The 20,160-nt window shown below is 55.1% G+C and overlaps 6 protein-coding genes across 6 annotated transcripts; 5 read left to right on the top strand and 1 right to left on the bottom strand.

Moving 5' to 3' along the window:
• Window positions 1–461: 461 nt before the first annotated feature.
• Window positions 462–4,988, top strand: PG997_004789 (uncharacterized protein; the record flags this gene model as incomplete). The annotated part of the gene is given in 6 exon segments (XM_066809104.1): window positions 462–870; window positions 942–1,432; window positions 1,443–2,252; window positions 2,270–3,736; window positions 3,748–4,350; window positions 4,383–4,988. The coding sequence occupies 6 exon segments, from the start codon at window positions 462–464 to the stop codon at window positions 4,986–4,988; spliced, it is 4,386 nt and encodes a 1,461-aa protein (XP_066672722.1).
• A 143-nt stretch (window positions 4,989–5,131) lies between these two features.
• PG997_004788 (uncharacterized protein) lies at window positions 5,132–5,413 on the top strand (the record flags this gene model as incomplete). The annotated part of the gene is made up of 1 exon (XM_066809103.1): window positions 5,132–5,413. One exon carries the CDS (start codon window positions 5,132–5,134, stop codon window positions 5,411–5,413), a length of 282 nt encoding a protein of 93 aa, XP_066672721.1.
• Window positions 5,414–6,010: 597 nt separating this feature from the next.
• On the bottom strand, window positions 6,011–7,077 carry PG997_004787 (uncharacterized protein; the record flags this gene model as incomplete). The annotated part of the gene is made up of 2 exons (XM_066809102.1): window positions 6,011–6,263; window positions 6,308–7,077. 2 exons carry the CDS (start codon window positions 7,075–7,077, stop codon window positions 6,011–6,013), a joined length of 1,023 nt encoding a protein of 340 aa, XP_066672720.1.
• A 3,318-nt stretch (window positions 7,078–10,395) lies between these two features.
• On the top strand, window positions 10,396–11,385 carry PG997_004786 (uncharacterized protein; the record flags this gene model as incomplete). Its single annotated transcript, XM_066809101.1, has 1 exon — window positions 10,396–11,385. The coding sequence occupies one exon, from the start codon at window positions 10,396–10,398 to the stop codon at window positions 11,383–11,385; it is 990 nt and encodes a 329-aa protein (XP_066672719.1).
• An 89-nt stretch (window positions 11,386–11,474) lies between these two features.
• On the top strand, window positions 11,475–16,340 carry PG997_004785 (uncharacterized protein; the record flags this gene model as incomplete). Its single annotated transcript, XM_066809100.1, has 3 exons — window positions 11,475–12,074; window positions 12,158–14,018; window positions 14,101–16,340. 3 exons carry the CDS (start codon window positions 11,475–11,477, stop codon window positions 16,338–16,340), a joined length of 4,701 nt encoding a protein of 1,566 aa, XP_066672718.1.
• Window positions 16,341–17,074: 734 nt separating this feature from the next.
• PG997_004784 (uncharacterized protein) lies at window positions 17,075–19,861 on the top strand (the record flags this gene model as incomplete). Its single annotated transcript, XM_066809099.1, has 2 exons — window positions 17,075–18,331; window positions 18,416–19,861. 2 exons carry the CDS (start codon window positions 17,075–17,077, stop codon window positions 19,859–19,861), a joined length of 2,703 nt encoding a protein of 900 aa, XP_066672717.1.
• Window positions 19,862–20,160: the final 299 nt, after the last annotated feature.

The following is a 20,160-nucleotide window of genomic DNA, read 5'->3' as shown; positions in this document are numbered from 1 at the left end:
TGTATCTGCGCTACTAGGAGATCACACAGCATTGGTTTACGTAGGCTTACTTGTAGTAGTTGGGCTCGAGACAGGCTACTGCATGTGAATGGGGATTGATGCGACTGAGGCATTGACTTTCCTTGAGAAAGACCTGCAACTAGAGCTGATGAGGGCCCATTTCCATATTAATCCCCTCCAAAAGACCCCGAGGCCCCAGGACCCGAGATCCCCCAGCCACCCTGTATTTTCCAATGGTAGCCGCCAACGCTATCTTTTGCGCAATTCCCATCCACTACCCATTTTGTGTGGGGAGCTGAGCATCGGTTGTTTCCGCACCCCAAACAAACAACAATAATACTACCCGGTCCTTAAGTTTCCCTACCGAGATCCTCCACGATTTGATTTACACACACACGCTTTCGCCTAACAACCCCGCGGATGGCTGCCGACCAGCGACTGACGTCGTTTAGCCTGTCAAGATGATGACCCGCGAGCATCATCGCCGGCGCAGCCCCGAGAGTGAGCGGCGCCGGCGCAAGTCGCGACGGGACTCCAGAGAGCTTCTCGAGAACCAGCAGATGCCTGTGCCCGCGCCCTACGACATACGTAATACTGAAATAATCAACACGCGACCGCGCAAACCTTCGACCTCTAATTCCGATTCGGATCTGTCGCTCTCACCCTCATCCTCCTCTACCACATCATCACTACTCAACATCTCCCGCAAGGAGAAATGGGGCTTTGGCTCCTTCTTCAGCAGCACCAGCACCAAGCAGCGTCAGAACAAGGTACGGAAGAAGCGCTCCAAGAAGCGCTTTTTCCGCTTTGGGAACTCGTCCTCGTCGTCTACGAACTCGGATTTGGCCTATGGAAAGGGCTACATCGACCGTGACCGACGGAGGAGCCGCAGCTTCACACCGCCTGGCAGACATGACAGGCCTCATAGAGATGGACTGGAGGGCCAGAGACCGCTGCCCCCAAGCGGGAGCAGACCGATGAGGAGATTTTGGAGCTCGGGAGGAAGTTTGCGGAGATGGCGCGGCTGCAAAATAATGAGGACCTTAGAGCTGCCGGTAGGCACCGACCGTCAGCTCTCGTAGGCGCCGCAGCTGCTCTTAGCCATTTTCACCGAACCAACTCCGGTCATCGTCTGGACCGCGGCCACGGGAGCTCTAAGCCCAGCCACAAATATTCCGAAGATGAGGATTCCGAGTGGGAGTCTGCCTCGGAAGACGAAGAGGAGTCCAGCGAGGATGACTTGGGCCTTGCATATGGATCCAACGTAAACCTGCCCACTCAGCCGCAGCAACCTGTCCAAAAGAACAACCAAAGCGAGCTTAGCATACCCCCTGAGCTTGAGAGGCCACTTCACCGGAAGCCTTCTATCGTCGATCCCCCGGCTGTTCGGACCCGTGAACTCGTTGCGTGGCATTGTCCGAACCCCCTGCGGGTTTGACAAGGTTGACCGAAGTACTGTCGAAGACACGCACGGTCTACCGGTCGCGCCCAGCGAGACGGTATCCTTTGAAGGCCGCCCGCTGCAAGAGGTTTACCCAATGCCAATTCCTGACCCTTCGCGCTACGATGCCGGACGGGGCTCGATAGTTTCGGCGATCCAAGAGTCTGGACGCTCTAGGCGAGACCCCAGGCCAGAGCCTGTCCCAATCCAGCAGCCAAAGCCAATAGTCCCGGTCTCGAGTAAGCTGTACAACACAACGGAACCTGACGCGCGAGAATACCGAGACTCGCAAAGAACGTCATCTTCTGGGAAAGGGATTACCGGCGTAGCGGCAGCCACTATTGCCGGTGCGGCGCTTGCAGGAGCGTTGGCGAATGAGCGCAAGGAAGACCTCGATCGCAAGGAAGAGCGTGATCGACGCCGCGAGGCACGTCGCGAGGAACGCCGTCGTGAGGAGCGTCGTGTTGAGGACCGCGTAGATCTTGAACGAGAGGAGAAACTTCGAGAGGAACGCCGCCGTGAGCTGCTAGCGGAACAAGAGCGGGAGGAGAAGCGTCGTGAGGAACGCTGTCGCGAGGAACGCTTGGAGCAGGAACGGGAAGAGAAACGTCGATCCAAACAAACAAACACTAACTCTAGGAGCGAAAAGGCCGAAAAGCGACGGAACAAGGACGACCACAAGGACGACCGCAGCGAAAAGCGCCGAGAGAAGAAGACTTCCGAAGCGGACCGGGACAACGACCGAGAGAGGCGACGCCGCGAGAGACACCGGGATGATGCCCCCTATACGAGCGCGAGCGCGAACGCGAACGTAGGGACCGACCCAAGGATGAACGGCGAGACCGGGAAGACAAACCCGACAGGAAAGATGCCCTCAAGGATGAGATCCGCGAGGGAAAGCGAGCTAGTCGATCGACAGATCTAGACAGTTACCGACGGGTTGAGGACCCCACATACCCTTCTTCAGGAGGCCCAATTGACCCCTTCCAATTCCAGGTGGCCGACGACGCTTTCCAGACGCCCAAGAACGCAACAACGCCCAACCGACCGCTGACCCCGAACGTTGTTTTCGTGGAACGGGAGCCGGACTTCTCCAGGTTTGAACTAACCGAAGCAGATACGAAACCGCAAGAACGCCTGAGTCGCCGGGACTCTTACGAGCGCGAGCTCGAGCACGCAAAGGAAGTCTATAAGGAGGCGAAGCATGCCACTGCCCCAGTTGAACCCACTGGTATGGCCGCGGCTATGGCTGCCGTTGAGGAGGAGCGTCGCGGCCGTAATCGCAGACGCGGTGGAGATTCGACTTCTCGAACCCGTTCGCGTCATGACACCCCTCCAAGAGACGCAATTCTGGAAGCAGCAGACCGCTACTATCGCCAACAGGTCATTGCACAGCAAATTGTTGAAGACCACGTGCGCGAAGCGACACCTGAGCGTTCAGTGGTCGACAAGTGGCAGGAGGAACCGGAAATTGAAATTGTCGCGCCTCCCGAGCAAGACGAGAAGCCCAAAACCAAAAGCCCATACGAAGCACCCAACGCCGACGTTCGTATCGATAATGTGCTGAGCCCAAAGGAGATCGTGCAGCCAGATGGCCGTTTCAGGAAGCCTCGATTGGTCCGAGATCCGTCAGCTGAGCGAGGACGGCCCATGCTCAACATTGTGAGGCCTACGCCCGACCCTTCGCCTATGACCCAGGAACGGAAGCCCGAGAGCGAAAGCACCAAAGTAGCTACGGAGGTACCCCAGACAAGCTCGAGAGCCACACCTGACGTCGTAATTGGACCTCGGGGCGATGTCGTTCAGGCTCCAGTTATGCCATCGAAGGCTGTAAGCTGGGGCGAGAACGAGACCAAACACTACGTCTTGGAGGATCCTGTGCGGGATAGGTCGTCTGACTCGGGAAGGAAGGTCGTCATGCCTGCAGAGACGCCCAAGCCGCGCCTCAGCAGGAAGGGCAAGTCAGGTGGATGGGACATTCTGGCAGCAGCAGCAGCTCCAGCTGTAGCATCCACCATCTCGGATTCTGCCATTGACGTCACTGAACCTGAGACGAAACGAGCCAAGGATCCTCCAAAGGGCAAACAGAGATCGCCATTCTCTTTTGAGGAGTTCGGTGATGAGCCCCCAGCAATTGGGCCAAAGCCATCGGGCCCTAGAAGTAAACAAATGCCAGGCTCTTTCGCCGATGACCTGGACTTCACTGCCACCGTGGCTGCTGGACTCCAGGATAGTGGTTTCGATCCCAACCTTGTCATAGACAACGCTGGCTACCATAAGCGCCAATCTCCCCCGGTTCGAACGAGCCCGGCACCTACAGGACGCCATTTGCAGAGACAGTCCCTGATCTGGGCATCTATGCAGTCCCGGCTATGGACCCTGTCGCGGCCGAGCAGCGCGGGTTCGTCATTGGCGAGCTCCCCGAAACCCCTGCGGCCGAGAAGGATATCCCGACCGGAAAATCCGATTTCTACTCTCAGGTGGACAAGAAAGAGAGGAATGGCGAAGAGAAGGCACCGAAGCAAAGCAAATACGACAGATCTGAGATTGTTGTCATCGAGGATGAGCCAACCAAATCGTCCAGATCTGTCGACGAAGGTACCAGCTCCAGCCAGAGTCCTGTCTTAAGCAAGAAGGATCAAAAACGGCAAGACAAAGCGGCCAAGGCCAAGGCCATGGAGGAGGAGGAACTTGCGTCGACCGTTTCACTCAAGGAATCAGAGTTCAGTGACAGCCCCTCCAAGAAGAAGTCGAAGAAGTCGAAGAAAGCTGTCGTTATCTACGAGGAGGCAGCACCGGCCACTGAAGCAGACGGTCGAACCTCAAACGCCAAGCCCGTGGATGATGAGTGGGATGCCCCTAAGAAGGATAAAGGTCGAGGCGTGGCTCTGATTCACCGGAACGTTCCGGTGTACGACCACAACGCGCAATTCGCGAACAGGAGCCGAAACAGATCGATGAAAGGGACCTGCCCCAGCAGAGCAACAAGTCAAAGCGAGGCACTATCGCAACCGACACACTTACCTGGTCTAAACCAGTGTCAGAAATCCGCGAACCTCCAAGCAGGCGACGTACAGTGGATGAATTCTCTTCCTTTGAGCTTACTGAGGAGCCAGAAGATTTGGATTTATCTGAGAAACCCAAGACGTCAAGGCGCGAGTCGTCAAAGTACGACTCCCCTTCGCGGGCCCCGTCAGTTGCTGACGACATTGTCGATTCTCCAAAGGAAATGTCTTCTTCCTTCAGTGATCTACGCGACTTGAAGGGCAGTGCTCCCGGTGACGAATTTGGCACCCCGAAGAAGTCAAAGAAGAAGAGATCGAAGCGAAACTCGGATCTGTTCGACACACCTTGGGTTCCCCAACTATGTCTCGCTCCTTCGCGCCTTCTGAAACGCCATCCGAGTCTCATAGACATCGCTCCAAGAGGGACTCCCGTGCAAGCTCACTGCCACGCTCCGCTGCGCCATCTGAAGGTCCTTCTGAGCCCTCCAGGCATCGGTCCACAAGGGAGTCTCGTGCTAGTTCACTGTCCCGCTCAGAAATAGCCGATGAAAAGGCTGAACGTAGTAAGCTAGCACTGAAACGGCGCAGTACTGCTGGTGGCATCCCCGGCGAAGGAGAGCCGCCCGATCGGGGTCGCAGGAAAGAGGAGTCATTCCAGTTTATTGACAATGATACGAGGTCCGTGATGTCTGACCCGGCTGGTTTCTTCGACCACCACTCAGCTCCTCCCAAGAAGCAGAGCAAATATGACGACCTTGAAGATGCAAAGTCCATCGCTTCTGTGTCTAGCAAGAAGGGCCGCAAAGATAAGAGCAAGTCGGACAAAGATACGGAGAAGGAAAAAGAGAAGAGATCCAGCGCCGGGTCGGGCTTCTTTGATCGTTTCAAGTCGTCCATGGGAATACCTGACGATAAGGAACGCTCGCGCAAATCTGAAGAGGAGAAGAAGAATTCTTTTTTTAGATAATGCCGGCACCCTAGGCGCGGGTGTCGGCTTGGCAGCGGCTGCTGAGGTTTTCCCCTCCCGGTCGACTGGCCAAAAAGCCACCGATCTTCCTTCAGAAAAGGAAGCTCACAGTATCCCCTTCACCCCCGAACGACGCTCCATTTCTCCCAGGGCCTTAGACTTTGTCGACCCTGAGATCGTCCAACGGGAAATTCGACCCGCCATAGACCCGCAATATGGCGACTTTTTACCCCTACCACCCAGTGCACCTGGATCTCCGCCCCCGAGGTTACTGAGCTTCCGGCCCTGCCTGATAGTCGGCCCGAGACACCCGAGCACGAACGGCAGCTTCTCCGTGAAATCATGGAGAAGCCTACTCACGCCCGCCGCCGTAGCGCCCAAGAGACCCCAAACAAGCTGAAGACACCAAGCCAGAGTGCCATTCCCATACAGTTCCGCCTTGGCCAGCGAGGTAGCCCTGTTTCGCCAGTGGCTCGAAGACAACAATCACCCCTTCCATCTCCCGAGACATCGGGACCTGTTGATGCTTTCACCCCTCCTCGAGCTCGAGCTCCGCGCCCAATGTCTTGGGATAGCTCAAGAGAGCTTAAGCCCCTATCACTTGTGATGAAAACCACCCGGGAGACCGGCTCCCCTGATAAGCCCAACTTCGACTTGTTCCAATTCCAGTCTTCTTCCCCAACTGCTTCTGGTCCCGGATCCCCCGTGCCCGAGCGTTCCGATCGCCTTAAGGAACCCTCTCCCTTCACCGGCTTCGAGGCGCTCCGAGCCATACAGGCGGCGATCAACACCCCATTGCTCCCTGGCACCGAGGATGAGCTCAATACGGAATCGGAATCCGCACTGCAGGCTGTAATGGCTGCAATCAGTACACCATTGCCTGCTGTTACTGACGACAAGCTCGACATCAAGTCAGAGGTCTTGCCAAAAGCTTCTGGTGAAGTGATCACGAAGTCAATGCCCCCTGTGACCGAGGATAAGCTCAATATCGAGTCGGAATCCGCATTACGGGACGTAGAGGCTGCAATCTCTACACCGTTACCTGCTGCTACCGACGATGAGCTCAATACCGAAACGGAGACCACATTGCAAGCCGTTGAGGCTGCAATCAGTACACCATTGCCTGCTGTCACTGACGATGAGATCAATACCAAGCCGGATGTCTTACCAAAAGCTTCAAAGGAAACGATCGCAAAGTCAATACCGCCTGTGACCGAGGAGAAGCTCAGTATCGAATCGGAATCCGCATTACGGGACGTGGAGGCTGCAATCAGTACACCGTTACCTGCTGTTACTAACGATGAGCTCAAAACCGAAACGGAAACCACATTGCAGGACGTAGAGGCTGCAATCAATACACCCTTACCTGTTGCTACCGACGATGAGCTCAATATCAAGCCAGAGGCCTTGCCAAAAGCTTCTGGCGAAGCGAGCACAAAGTCAATGCCGCCCGTGACCGAGCATAAGCTTAATATCGAATCGAAATCCGCGTTACAGGACGTAGAGGCTGCAATTAGTACACCCTTGCCTTTTTCCATCGACGATGACCTTAATATCACGCCAGAGGTCTTACCAAAGGCCTCGGGGGAAGCGATCGCGAAGCCATTGCCTCCTATTGCCGATGATAGGCCAGATGCCGAAGCGGACTCTGCCCCACGGACCATAGAGGCTACACTCGGTCCATCGTTACCTATCACTACTGACGACAAGCTCAACGCCAAGCTAGATGTCTCACCAAAAGCTTCGAGCGAACCGGTCGCTAAGTTATTGCCCCCTATTACCGACAATGGGTCAGATGCTGAAGTGGAGTCTGCCCACCGGGCCGTAGAGGATGTACCAAGCACACCTCCGCCTGCTACAACACCACCTGCCAGCCGTTGGGGTTTCAATACGGCGTCTAACATGAGAGTCCCAGGCAGACATATGATGAATGTCTGGCAGGCCATGCGTGGTGGGCTCAACCGAGGCAGTTTCGACAGTAAGGTGAATATCCAGCCACAAGCCTCACCACAGGCTTCAGAGGTGGCAAGCAACACACAACTACCTACTGCCACCGACAATGAGCTGGATATCGAAGATGACTCCTCCCCACGGGCTGTTGGGGACGCAAACGACAAGCCATTACCTTCCAGTAGTGACGATAAACTGCCTTCCGACCTGGACCTCTTGCCACGAGATGCAAAGGACACAGTCAATACAACATTACCTGCTGCCACCGACGATGAGGTGTATGCGCATACGACCTCCTTGCCAGAGCCTACATTGCAAGAATCTGCACTGCCATATGATTCAAAGTTGGAGAGAGCAGCCGACCAAAATGACGAACCTGCAGCCACTCCCGAACCAATTGATGCCATGACTAAGAACCGAAGCTCATCTCCACTTCACTCAAATCCGCCGGCCGCTGGCAAGGATGCGAAGTCCGAAGTGACCGAGCAGCCGCCTACGGGAAGTTCGCTTAGCGAAGCCCAGGAGCCGGCAGACATCGCGGATCAGAGCTCTGAGGCCGTTGTAATGACCGACTCGGCCGTGGAAGCTCTTGCGGGAGCTGCCACGGGCGTTGCTGTTGCAGCTACCCTGCTGCATGACAATGACAACCAAGTGCGATCTGCCCAGAACAACATATCTGAGAGCCCAACCAATAATGCCTCGGCCGAAACTGAGACGAAGGAAACCGAATCAATTGAGCAATCTCAGCAGCCAGAAGTTCCCGCACAGCTTGACACCCCTGCGGAAGTCAGTGTCAGCAGCCCCAAGAAGTCCAAGAAGAAGAAGAAGGGAAAGAAGAACGCTTCCCTAGAGCCCGAGGCTCTCCCTTCTCCCATTGTGGAAGATGCTCTTCCTGCAGAAGAGGCGCCTGTGCAGATCCAAGAAGGGGATAGCTCTAGAGGAGGCTTGAGCGTTGAAGGTCCTTCGACTGATATTGCTCAGCCGGCCATCGAAGCTCGAGCTGACGACAGTGAAACCCAGAGTGCCAATAAAGATCAGCCAGTCGGCGACGAATACGAACCTCGGGTCGTCGCTGGAACCCCGCTTGTTGGAACTGAGTCAACTGTCTTTGAAGCCCCTCCTGCCACTGAAGCTCAACCCGTTGACGATGGAGATGAAATTGCCAGCATGGACTGGTCAATTGGTGACGAAGTCCGGTCTATCGGTGAACCCCAGCACGCAATTTCCGAACCTCCTTCTGTTGAAGCCCAGTCTACTATTGAATCTCAACCGGTCGCTGAAGCTTTGCCTGTCATTGAAGAGGAGCCGGCCTTGGAAAGTGAGCCTCAAATTGACACAGCGCTTGTCACGACTCCCAAGAAGAACAAGAAAAAGAAGAACAGAAAGTCTGTTATCTTAGACGTTGGACCTGAAACTCTTGCCGAGCTCGAGCAGGCAGGACCTAGCATAAATGAGAACGAGACTACCTCTGCTTTGGTGCCCGAAGACAAATCCACGATCCAAAGTGAAGTCCATTCACCGTTCGAGACTCCAGCCGAGGGTATTGAGCATAGCGCCAACTTGGAACCTGTCACAACTCCAATGGCGGCACACAATCAACAAACAACCGTCCCAATGGGAGGTACCAAGATCGATAATGAGATCTCCGCCTCAACAGAGCCTGTCACAGATCTGGCCAGCAGCAGCCAACGCGAACCTCTGCCAGAATCACCAGTCGATGAAGATAAGAATTTCGTTAGCCAGACTAAAGAGCTACCGCATATCTCCGACGCTCAAGGGGTGCTATCCACAAGCGAGTCTACTTTACAACAGTCGGAACCTCAACCTATGCCTGGTCCCGCGGAAATTGATCCATCTACCAGTCCGCCTTCCAAGAAGGCCAAGAAGAAAAAGAGTCGCAAATCTTTTGCGCTGGAGGCTGAGGCAAGCAGAGAAATCACCGGTCCAGAGACGCAAACTCCAGTAATCAACGAGCCAATTACTACGGTTCAAGAAAATGACCCGGCCAAAGCCATGGACCGAGACATTTTGACACCGGATTTTGTCGATGCATTGACAACCCCGCTTGTGGACAACGCTCAGATCGAATCAAGTGAACAGGATATCCTGACTCCCGACTTTGTTGATGCACCATCATCTTTGCCCTTGGCCACTTCAATGGCTGACAACACTGAGCACGACAGCACAGTTCAGGTAGCACCTGTGAAGGCCCCGATGACCGAAGCCCCGATGGTCGAAGGCACGGAAGCTACGGTCCCTCCGCCGTCTATTGAAGGAGAAAAGCCCAAGGAGAAGGAATTCGAATTCACATCCGCGGCTGAAGTTACCACTCCCACAATCGAAGATAAGCCCAAGGAAGAAGAGAGCCCGCTTACACCTACGGTTTCGAATCCTCCTTCGCCTGTCTCCAAGAAGAGCAAGAAGAAAAAGGCCAGGAAATCTTCATCATCGCAACCAGAGGAGTCCATGTCAACGCCAAAGCAAGATACGGCCGTCCCCAGCACAGACCTGCCTGCAAGTGCTTCAGCTACAGACAATGCTACGGAGCCCAATCTCATTGTTCCGTCACAGGATAAATCGAATGCTATCGAAGAGAAGCAGCCGAATGAGGTATTAGCGGATTACGGTGCCGAACCCATCATCGTAGAACCACAGGCAGCCAATGAACAAGCTCTGTCCGATGAGCCGACTGTTCAGTCAGTGACACAAGAAGCACAAGCCGCAACTGAGCAAGGACGATCTGATGAGCCGACTTTGGAGCCACCTACCGACGAGCCGCAGTCCTCCACCCAGAACAGTGTTAATGACGATCCTTTGTCCACCTCTACCAAGAGCAAGAAGAAGAAAAAGGGCAAAAGACCCAGTCCGTTGATACAGCACCACAAGATTTGGCTCCCGCCATATTACAAGACGGAGCGGAAGTCGCAAGACCTACAACGCCAACGGATGAGTCTGCAGGAGTAGCGCTCAAAGACGAGGTTGATCGGCAGAACCAGGAACCGAGCACACTTGAGCCTCAACCTATCAACGTAATGGACGACATTCCGGCTGGAGATCACTTCAAGGAACAGGCCACAATCGATTCTCTACCAGTGCAAGTGGACATCGCGGAAAAGGTACCGGTCGACCAAGAACCACAGGACACGACCGAACTGCAGCCAACACAAGTAGAGGCCGTAGAGAAGGAACCTACCGGCCAGCACCTTCAGGAGCAGACCACCGTTGAGTCACAGCTTGTTGTCGGCGGAAGTTCTGTGGAAGAAGCAGCATCTGAGACCGTGGTTCCAATCAAGAAGAGCAAGAAAAAGAAGAATAAGAAGTCGCAGTCTACAATAGAACCTACATCTGATTCTCTTGTCCCTTCACTTAATGAGCCTCTACAAGATGTCACAGTGGCGGATGCTCCCAGTCAGCCGCAGCCTGATGAGACTAGCCGCCCAGCAGCCTTACCATCAGCCGATGCGCCAAAGCCTGACGACGCTAGACAGGCGGAATCAGTTCCTCTCGGAGAATCCGTCCCGGTGACGTCTTCTGCCACACGCCAATCAACACCAGAGCTCGACTACTTACCTTCCGCTCCGGGTGTGCACTTACGGCGTAAGGATTCTGTGGACGCCCCACGTGAGGAGATCTACTTCCCTTCTGCGCTATCAATGCTTCCAGCGGTCAATGCTTTGCAGGGGCATAGATACCCAGCCCAAGCAGAGACCAAGAGTTCGGAGCAACAAGGGCCACCCTCCGAATTGGAAGAGGGCAAGAACATGCCAGAAGAGCCTCACGGCTGGGCTGAAGACTCGGATCGCCGGGGTGAACCTGGAGAACTGGGCACCGAAGCATTGCGAACCACCCCCGCGCCAGTGCACGTCACGACGGGCTTTGATGGGCCGGATCTAAGCCAGGACAAATCAACAAAGCCTACAGTCGCAGAGGATGTGGAGGAGCTCCATCCCAGGCCAGAACCCAGACCGATCTTTTCAGCGGTGAGGAGGAGCTCCAGCGGGGCCCTGGTCGGCTTGGTCTAGCCGATCCACCAGTGGACCCACTTCCCAGCGTAGAGCCTGTCGACTTGGGCCTAGTACGCGACGCTGGAGACTTGCCAGCCCAACCACCGATGGCGGTGGCCGAAAATGATGCACCTGCAGGTGATATCACAGACCCATCCACGCACGATGGCCCCAAAACTCCCATCGACATATCCGATGTGAAGGAAGACTCTGGTGGCTCCAAGAAGGGCAAGAAGAACAAGAAGAAGAAACGTCAAAGCGCAACCGAGTCTTTGGATCCCCCACCGGAAGCCCCATCTCGTGCAATTGAACCTGTGGAGGAGCCTCTATCTCAAACCTTCCCGTCGGTAGAGCAACCAATTGAACCCGAACCCATTGCGGTCGCGCCGGAGCCCTCGTCTTATATCGAGGACCAGCCAGTGGAACGCCAGGACACCGTAGACGCTGACGGTGCTGCATCAATGGCCAAGAAGGCTAAGAAGTCCCAGAAGGGATCACAGATCTTAAATGATCTTGGTGAGACAGCCCCTTCTGTGGAAGAGCCCATGACCGAGAGCGCCAAAGATGACGCTGTCACCACACAAGAAGATGTCGCTTTTGAGTCGACACCAGCGCCTATGACCAATGCAGACGAAGCTCAGCCCGAAGAAGAATGGGCACCAGTCAAAAGGTCGAAGAAGGACAAGAAGAAGAATAAGGCTTCTTCCGTCCTGCTTGATACAGAAGCGCCCTCAGAGCCCACAACGGTGGCAGAAGACCCCCAGTGAATGTGGATGACCAGGTCACCAAGGATGAAACTAGTTCTAAAGAAGTCGTTGCAGATGATGAGTGGTCTGCCATCCCGTCCAAGAAATCGAAGAAGAAGAAGGCCCAAGCCAGCCTTTCAGACGAGGTTGAAGAAAAGTCCGCCGATGTCGCGGTTGAGCCAACACCAGAGGAGGCATCAGAGCAGGCATCGGTTTCAGTACCAGAACCAGCACTGGAACCAACACCAGAGCCTGAAGTACCTCCGCCACCCGAGGAAGTGGTTGAACCTGGAGACGGCGTAGACGCTGCTCCTGCTACGCCTGAGAAGAGCAAGAAGGATAAGAAAAGGCGCAAGAGCGTCACCTTTGCCGATTCAGCGGAGGAGCAGCCCATGGTCTCTCTTGAGAACGTGCAAGATGATGTTGCAAACTCCGGTCCAACAGACGAGACTGTACCAGCAGACTTGGAAGCCAAGCCTGAGCCAGTAGCATTTTCAGACGTACCAATCGGCGAATCTTCTAGCAGTCGCTCTCTAGAGAACAAGGGCGAGCAAGCTCAGAGCGTTCCTTCGTCGGAACCTCTTGAAGTGCTAAACCCAGAACCTGGCGAGTCGACAAGTCAGGCTACTACTAACAAGGACATCTCTGCTGTTTCTCCCGACGACGAATTTCCCACGGTGACCAAGAAGAGCAAGAAAGACAAGAAGAAGGCAAAGAGAAAGAGCCAAGAGCAGGAGTTGGACATCACGGCACCGGAGATGTCCGCCGCACTCGATGAGACTGTCTCGACTACCGGTCAACCTGCGGAAATACCGCAGGATGTCGGCAACAGTTCTGCCATCACTCAGGATGAGTCAACGCCAGCGCAGGCGATCGCCGAGACCACAGTTGTAGATGAGCCTGAACAAGTCAAGGCCGAGGAGTCGATAGTAGAAGTTCCGTCTGAACGCCCACAGTCGCCTTCTGCTGCGCCAGAAGCAATTGACAAGCCAAGCGCGGAGATAAGGGATTTGCCTAATCAGGACAATCCTAATATCGATCAGCCCCTTGGGCATTCAACAGACACGCCGGCTGAGCAATCGGCAGAACAGCCCATTGAGCAGCCGGAAGAGCAACCTGTTCAGACTCATGATGACGAGTTTACAGTTGTACCTACGAAAAAATCAAAGAAGGATAAGAAGAAGAAGAAAAGCAGCCAGGCGCAGCTACCGGATTCTTCTTCCGTAGAGACGTCAACTGAACAGCAGTCTTTTTTAGCCCCTGGCCAGCCTTCCGAGAAGGAGCCATCAGCCACTGAACCTTGGGTCACGGAGGATATTGCGGGACCTAGCGAGGAGCAACCGGTGGAGGAACATACCAATCAAGATGGAACCATTGTCGCCGATAAGTCGACTCTCAAGGCTGGCCTAGAAACCAGCGAAGTTGCTCACGAAGCTTCATCGACACTGGCCGAGCCGGCAAGTGTTGGTAGCAACATAACAACAGTGCCAGTGCTGCAATCAACTCCCGAAGATCAAGCAAAGCAGGAAACATTGCAGCAAGACAGAGCTTTACCAGAACAAACAAATACACAGGACACTGTTGCGGAGGACGAGTGGGGTATCAGCAGCCCTGCAAAGTCGAAAAAGGACGAAAAGAAGAAGGAAAAGGGAGCTGAGTTGACCTCAGAGGAGCCGTTGATTGCACCCACGGAGGAAGCATCAGCTCCATCATCGCTCGTCGAGGCTCCTATCGAGGTTCCTCTCTCGGAGGGAACATCACTTGACCAGAGTACTGCGCCATCCTTCGAGGACAAGAGCGGCGCTGGCCCAAGCGAAGAGTTGTTGGTGTCTGACCGGCCAGAGCCGGAAGTCGTTTCACCCAAGAAATCCAAGAAAGACAAGAAAAGAAAAGGCAGACGAGCTCGTGGGAGGATGACCTTGGAGAACTACCCACCCCTCCGAGAATGAGCCCGCTATCTTGCCTTCCGATACTGCTCCTCAGCAAGTTGACGAAGTAGTTGTTGCTGAGGCCCCTCCAGGGGAACATAAAGAGGCTGACGTCCTTTCCGCCGATGAGAAGAAGGATGAGTCTCTTCCCGAGCAGGCTGTGGACGCCCCACGAGACAAGCCGAAAGAGGCGATGGAGGACTTTGCACCTGTTAAGAAGTCGAAGAAGGAGAAAAAGAAGAAGCGGCAGGCGAGTCCCTGGGAGGATGAAGTTCTGCAAGAAGCGGCACCGGAACCCTCCGAAATGGCCTCCACCACAGTCGAGGCATCTCCAAGTCAACCTATCGAGACCTCAAGTGAGTCCGCAAATAAGTTTCTTAGCGAGGCAGTCGAGGAGGAGATCCTTCCAATTGCTGAGACTCCGAAGGACGAGGAAGTCAGTCTTGAGGGCCCCAGTCAACATCCGCCTGTGAGCGGGGAGTCTTTCGACACCAAGGCCGTTGAGGCAACGCCAGCTCCCGATGACGTCCAGCGAGAAGCCACGGCGGACAAAGAGACTGAGTCGCAACAAGCACCGGGTACAACCTTGCCTGCTGAATCAGATACCAAGGAGGTCACTGAAGACGCTTTCCCCGAGTATACTTCGAGCAAGAAGTCTAAGAAGGACAAGAAAAAGAAGCGATCTGCTAAACTTCACGACGACCCGGAAAGCGTACCGGTTACGACAGTAGAAGAGTCTGTACCCATACAGGATCCTCGTGACGCGCCTCTTGCCACAGACGAAACTGTAGCTGAGGCGGTAGTCTCCGAGGAAGGCCTCAAAGAGCTTGATGTCAAGAAATCAACAGAAGATGTCACTGCCGAAGAAAGCCTGTCTGCCACCGACCGCTTCAATCCAGAGACCGAACGTTCTGAATCCGCGGCTTCCAAGAAATCGAAGACAGACAAGGAAGCTCCGCGGGAACAGGATGAGCAGGAGCCACTACCTTCTTCATTGCCCACAGTTGCGGAGCCCTCCACCGCTCAGGCCCAGGGCCAGGGGCCTGTGGATATACCGATCCACTCAGAAAAATTCCCCAATGAACCCATGCCTGCGGAGCCTTCTAAAGAGCCACTGGCCGAGGAGCAGTCGGTCCCAGAGGAGCAGCCAGCCCTACAAGAACACCCTCTCCCTCAAGATGCTTCCGTTTCCAAGAAGCTTTTGACATACCCCACACTGGAGAACACGGCAACCAAAGGCTCCACTGTACCTAGCGACGACCTCATCGACAAGGAAGGGAGTGACACGGCTAATGCCACACCGCAAGCGCTTGTTGACCAACCAAGAGGATTAGTACACAGTCTTGGGGACCAAACCGCCGGGCTTCCTGAAGGTGGGCAGCCAACGCAAGAGCAAACTTCAGCCAACGACCTTGCAACGGAACTACGTGTCGATGCTCCTACTCAACCGCAGGTTGAAGACATGATGGCTTCTAAACTACCCATTCGCGTTTCCTCAAGAACAGTGCAAACCCCAGCCTCTGCTGCAACTCCGGATGGGCCCGCAAGTGCTTCTCGCCGACCGCAAAGGCCGGAGGACGCCATTGAGGCTACAGAACGCGAGCTACAATCGGAGGTCCCCAACGAGAAACCTGTTGGTGCGGATGCTTCCATCGCGGAACAAGATACTGTGCCTAGAGACTCTAGCATCACTCAACAGATCGAGACCATACCCACCGAGGACGAATGGGCCGATTCTTTCAACGCCACGAAGTCCAAGGAAGATAAGAAAAAGGGCAAAGGCAAGTTTCAGCTTGAACTGGAACGAATTCTCTCGAGACAAGTGACATCGCGTCAGGTGCCTGTAAATCCTAAGGGTGCTCGAACGGAGGTCACAGAGCGCAAGCAAATTGACCCCAGTGAAGAGCTGCCCACGACCCCGGCCGCAGCTGAATGGGCTGATAATGGAGCCACCGAGAAAGACACCGCAATTCTGGAACCAGAGCCTGCTTCCTGGGAGCAGATGCCAGATACCCAGCACTCTTTAGCTACCCAAGACATTGTCGTCCACGATGACACGCCCAAGGCATTGCTTCCTGAGCCCGCCACAGACGACCTGCTTCCAGATGAGCCCGCTGAAAGCGAAGGTGCGGCTACAACAAGTAAGAGAGAGGAAGGGATAAGAAGCGCAAATCAAGTCTTCTTCCGGAGACGGAGCCGGAACCTGTTGCCGAAGTGCATGCACCACCAGAAGAGCCTGGCTCTCTCGGCATTGAGAAGGACGACACCGTTTCCTTTGGCGTCCCGACAGAACGTATGATGATTGATCAACCTCAAGCTGATGCCCCTACTTCAACGGAGCTTGCATCTACCCAACCTACTTCTACTGAGGCTGAAATGTCAAACCCAACCCCGGCCACTCCAGAAAGAGCAACGTCCCAGCATCGCCATGTTTCGGGTCCAGTAAATGTTGACTTGTCACCTGCTCAATTGAGCAGCCATATCGATCATGAGCCTCCATTTGATCAATCAACGCAGCCCGGCAAGAAGGTTAGAATGCAATCTTTCCTGGATGACGCTGTTATCCCAGAACCCATCTCTGCCACGCGTGAGCCTACGCGTGAGCCTACGCGTGAGCCTACGCGTGAGCCTACGCGTTCACATCTAGAACATCCTGCACAGGAAGTCGAGGCTCCATTGCCTTCCAACGCTGCCCTCGATGAAAACTCCCAGCGTCAAGAGGCCCCACAATCAGACTCCATGGCTCGAGAGATCGCAGCTTCGTATTTTGAACAGCCCGCATCTGGCGAGAAGTCTCGGTCTCGCCGTGCACCCCGTGGCCAAGACATGCCAAGCTTGGATATGAAGCACAATGCACTCCCAGTATTGACTCCCCAGAGGGATTTAGCAGTCTCATATTTCGAGAAGGGGCCTGGAAACAGACAAAAGTCTACACAAGGTGATCAACACACTTCAACAGAGGACGCACAAAGAGAAACAGGTGAGGCGGAAGCTTTGCTAGCTGCCAATGCCTTGGCCGGAGGGGTGGAAAAGATGACAGAGCAGTTTGGGTCGCCGAAAAAGACGGAGGACCAGAAGTCAGAAAACACCGGCAAGAAGACATCACTGGAGGGTGACAACACGCCGGACACGATTGCCGAAAGTCCTATTGTCGGCCGCGGACAAAAGACGGGCTCTGCTACCGACAGGAGCTTCCTTAGCAAAGAAACGATGCAAGAGTCGAGGGATTTCCAAGATTCCCAAAACTCGGAGCTCATCAGGGACATAGAAGAACTTGATACTTCAGAGCCTCAAGCCCAGTCAGACAACGCAGATTACCAATCTCCAGGGCCAGTGTCTAGTCATGATACGGCTGGTTTTGGCCGTAGAAAGTCAACCATGTCCATGCGCAGTCTGCCACCCGTTGAGGAGGAGACGCATGAAGAGTTGGAGGACGATGTACGACGTGATAGTGGATTCATGGCAGACTCTCCAAACCCGATGAGACACAAGCAGTTCGAGGACGACACTCAGCGCGACAGTGGAGTCCATTTGCGGGAATGGGCTGAGAACACTGCTACAAGGAGACCCGAGGGGCGCTCGACTCTGGACGAGGGGGCCCGACTATCTTGGGCTTCCACAGACTCGAAGGGCACACCCAAGTCGGAAGAACGTCGACTCAAAAAATCGCCGCTGGGCGATGATGTGCCCCGGCTCAGCCAATACTCGGTGCGCAGTGGATCTAGATCGCCTCCTTCAGATAAATCGGACACGCTGGACCCCAGAAAAGCCCGGACGCCTGGGCCAGTGCAGCGGACGCCGTCGCCAGAGTACCAGCAACGAAGCGTGTCGGACAACGTGCGCCACTTTGAGGGGAGCGCACGTGGTGAGCAAGAGGCGTCGGCGCAGGCGAGGCGGTCGGTATCGAACACGAGCATCTCGCGAGGTCGCGCACCACGCACACCGGAGCCTCACAAGTTGCGGCCTGAGAGCCCAGGCGTGGGAAGTCTCCACTCTTCAGGCGCCAACACCCCGCCGCTAAGGCGCATGGAGCGAATGAGCGGTGACCGTGACCTCCGATCGCTTGGCCAACACGGCAGCCACTCCAGCCTCCACTCGCTCGCCAGCAGAGGCAGAGCTTCTGAGCCCGACCTGCTCGCAACCCATAATAATTCCTCCACCCATGGCTCCAGCAAGACCGCCGCTGCTGCTGCTGCCACTGCCACCGATCGTCACCGTGCTGCCCAAAATACAACCCCCGTGGCCAACGAGGGCCGTGTCCGTGCCTCAAGGGACATGGCCGAAATCTACGTGAGTGGCCTCAGCCCAGCCCTAATTGACCGATCCGATTTGCTGTTTTCTTTTGAGCTAACCTTCTTTCTTTTCTCACCGCAGGATGGCATGGGTGAAGGCCGCATCGGTTCACCACGGTCACCAACCCGACCCCACAGCATGCGTCGCCGACAGAGCATGCAGGTCCTGGAGCTCGAGTCCAGGGTCGAGCAATTGATCGCCGAAAACCGCGCACTCGCCGAGGCCCGACACTATGCCGAGTCCCACGGCAACCAACGCGCCGCCGTCACCGTCACCGAGAGAGACGCCGAGATTGAACAATTGAAGAGTGCCCTCGATGGCATGCGACGTGAAGTCCAGCGATTGACCGAAGTCAACACGGGCTTGAACAGCGCCAATGCACAGCTCGCCGTTCAGCACAACGACAGATACAGCAGGCTACAGTCCCAACACAGTTCCGCCGCGCAAGAGCTCGAGCAAGTCCGCGGCCAATACGACCAGACACTGCGCGAGAAGGATGCCGAGATTCAGAACCTGCTCCAGCAGCTCGAGGCTACCAAACAGCAAGTCCGCCAGCTGCAACAGCAGATTCTTGCCACGAAGCCTGCCGATGCCGATTTTCTGAGGCTCAAGGACGAAGACCATTTTGATCACCGTTGCCAGCAGCTGTGCTCCCACGTTCAGCAATGGGTGCTCCGTTTCTCCAAGTTCTCCGACATGCGCGCTTGCCGTTTGACAAGTGAGATCAACGACGAGAAGATCATCGACAGGCTTGACAACTCGATGCTCGATGGCACCGATGTCGATGAGTACCTGAGCGACCGCGTCAGGCGTCGCGACGTCTTCATGTCCATGACTATGAACATGATCTGGGAATTCGTCTTTACACGATACCTTTTCGGCATGGATCGCGAGCAGCGACAGAAACTCAAATCGCTCGAGAAACTGCTCTCGGACGTCGGCCCCCCGCAGGCTGTCCGTCAATGGCGCGCCGTCACGCTTACTTTACTGTCGAAGCGGCCGGCCTTTGGCAACCAGCGCAACGAAGACACCGAGGCCGTCGTGCAAGCTATCCTGCAAACGCTTTCCATGATTCTGCCGCCCCCTTCCAACTTGGAGGACCAGATTCAATCGCAGCTCCGCCGCGTCATGCGCGAAGCTGTTGACCTGTCAATCGAGATGCGCACTCAACGGGCCGAATACATGATGCTGCCACCGCTGCAGCCTCAATACGACGCCAGTGGTGACATCGCTGAGACGGTCACCTTCAACGCAGCGCTCATGAATGAGCGATCAGGAAGCTCTACCTCGAACGAGGAGTACGAGGCTCAGGGCGCTCTCATCCGCTCTGTGCTATTCCCTCTGGTTGTCAAGAAGGGCAACGATAATGGGGTGGGCGAGGATGAGATCGTCATCTTCCCAGCCCAAGTTCTTGTTGCCAAACCAAGACAACCAGCATCCCGCATGGTAACGCCTTCCTCTGAGAATGGCGGTGTACCACTATCCCGAGGGACCACCCTATGTCACGAAAAACTACTCCTTCAGTGATATCCAAGAGCGTTGCAAGTTTACCCATGTCGCCACGCCACTCACCCGCGGGCTCGCGATAGGGGTTTTGTCGAAGTTATTTCAAGTTGCTTTAGACATGCATGGTTAACGATGAGTTGGTTTTACGAAAAACAAAAAGGGATCGGTAGTGGGGGAAGAGGGACTTTGGCTGATGGAAGCATACGGAATTCCCAGTATTTCTTGTTTTTCCTGTTTTTCCCTTTTGCTTAATAGTGTGCAAAAAGTTCCGTTATGATATCCGGATCTGGAGTTTGGGCGGGTTGGTTTGGCTTGATGAA

Source organism: Apiospora hydei (genome assembly GCF_038363865.1).
Source record: "Apiospora hydei strain CBS 114990 chromosome Unknown utg000004l_segment0_segment0, whole genome shotgun sequence".
Lineage (NCBI taxonomy): Eukaryota > Fungi > Ascomycota > Sordariomycetes > Amphisphaeriales > Apiosporaceae > Apiospora > Apiospora hydei.
This window is presented reverse-complemented; position numbering and strand designations above follow the sequence as displayed.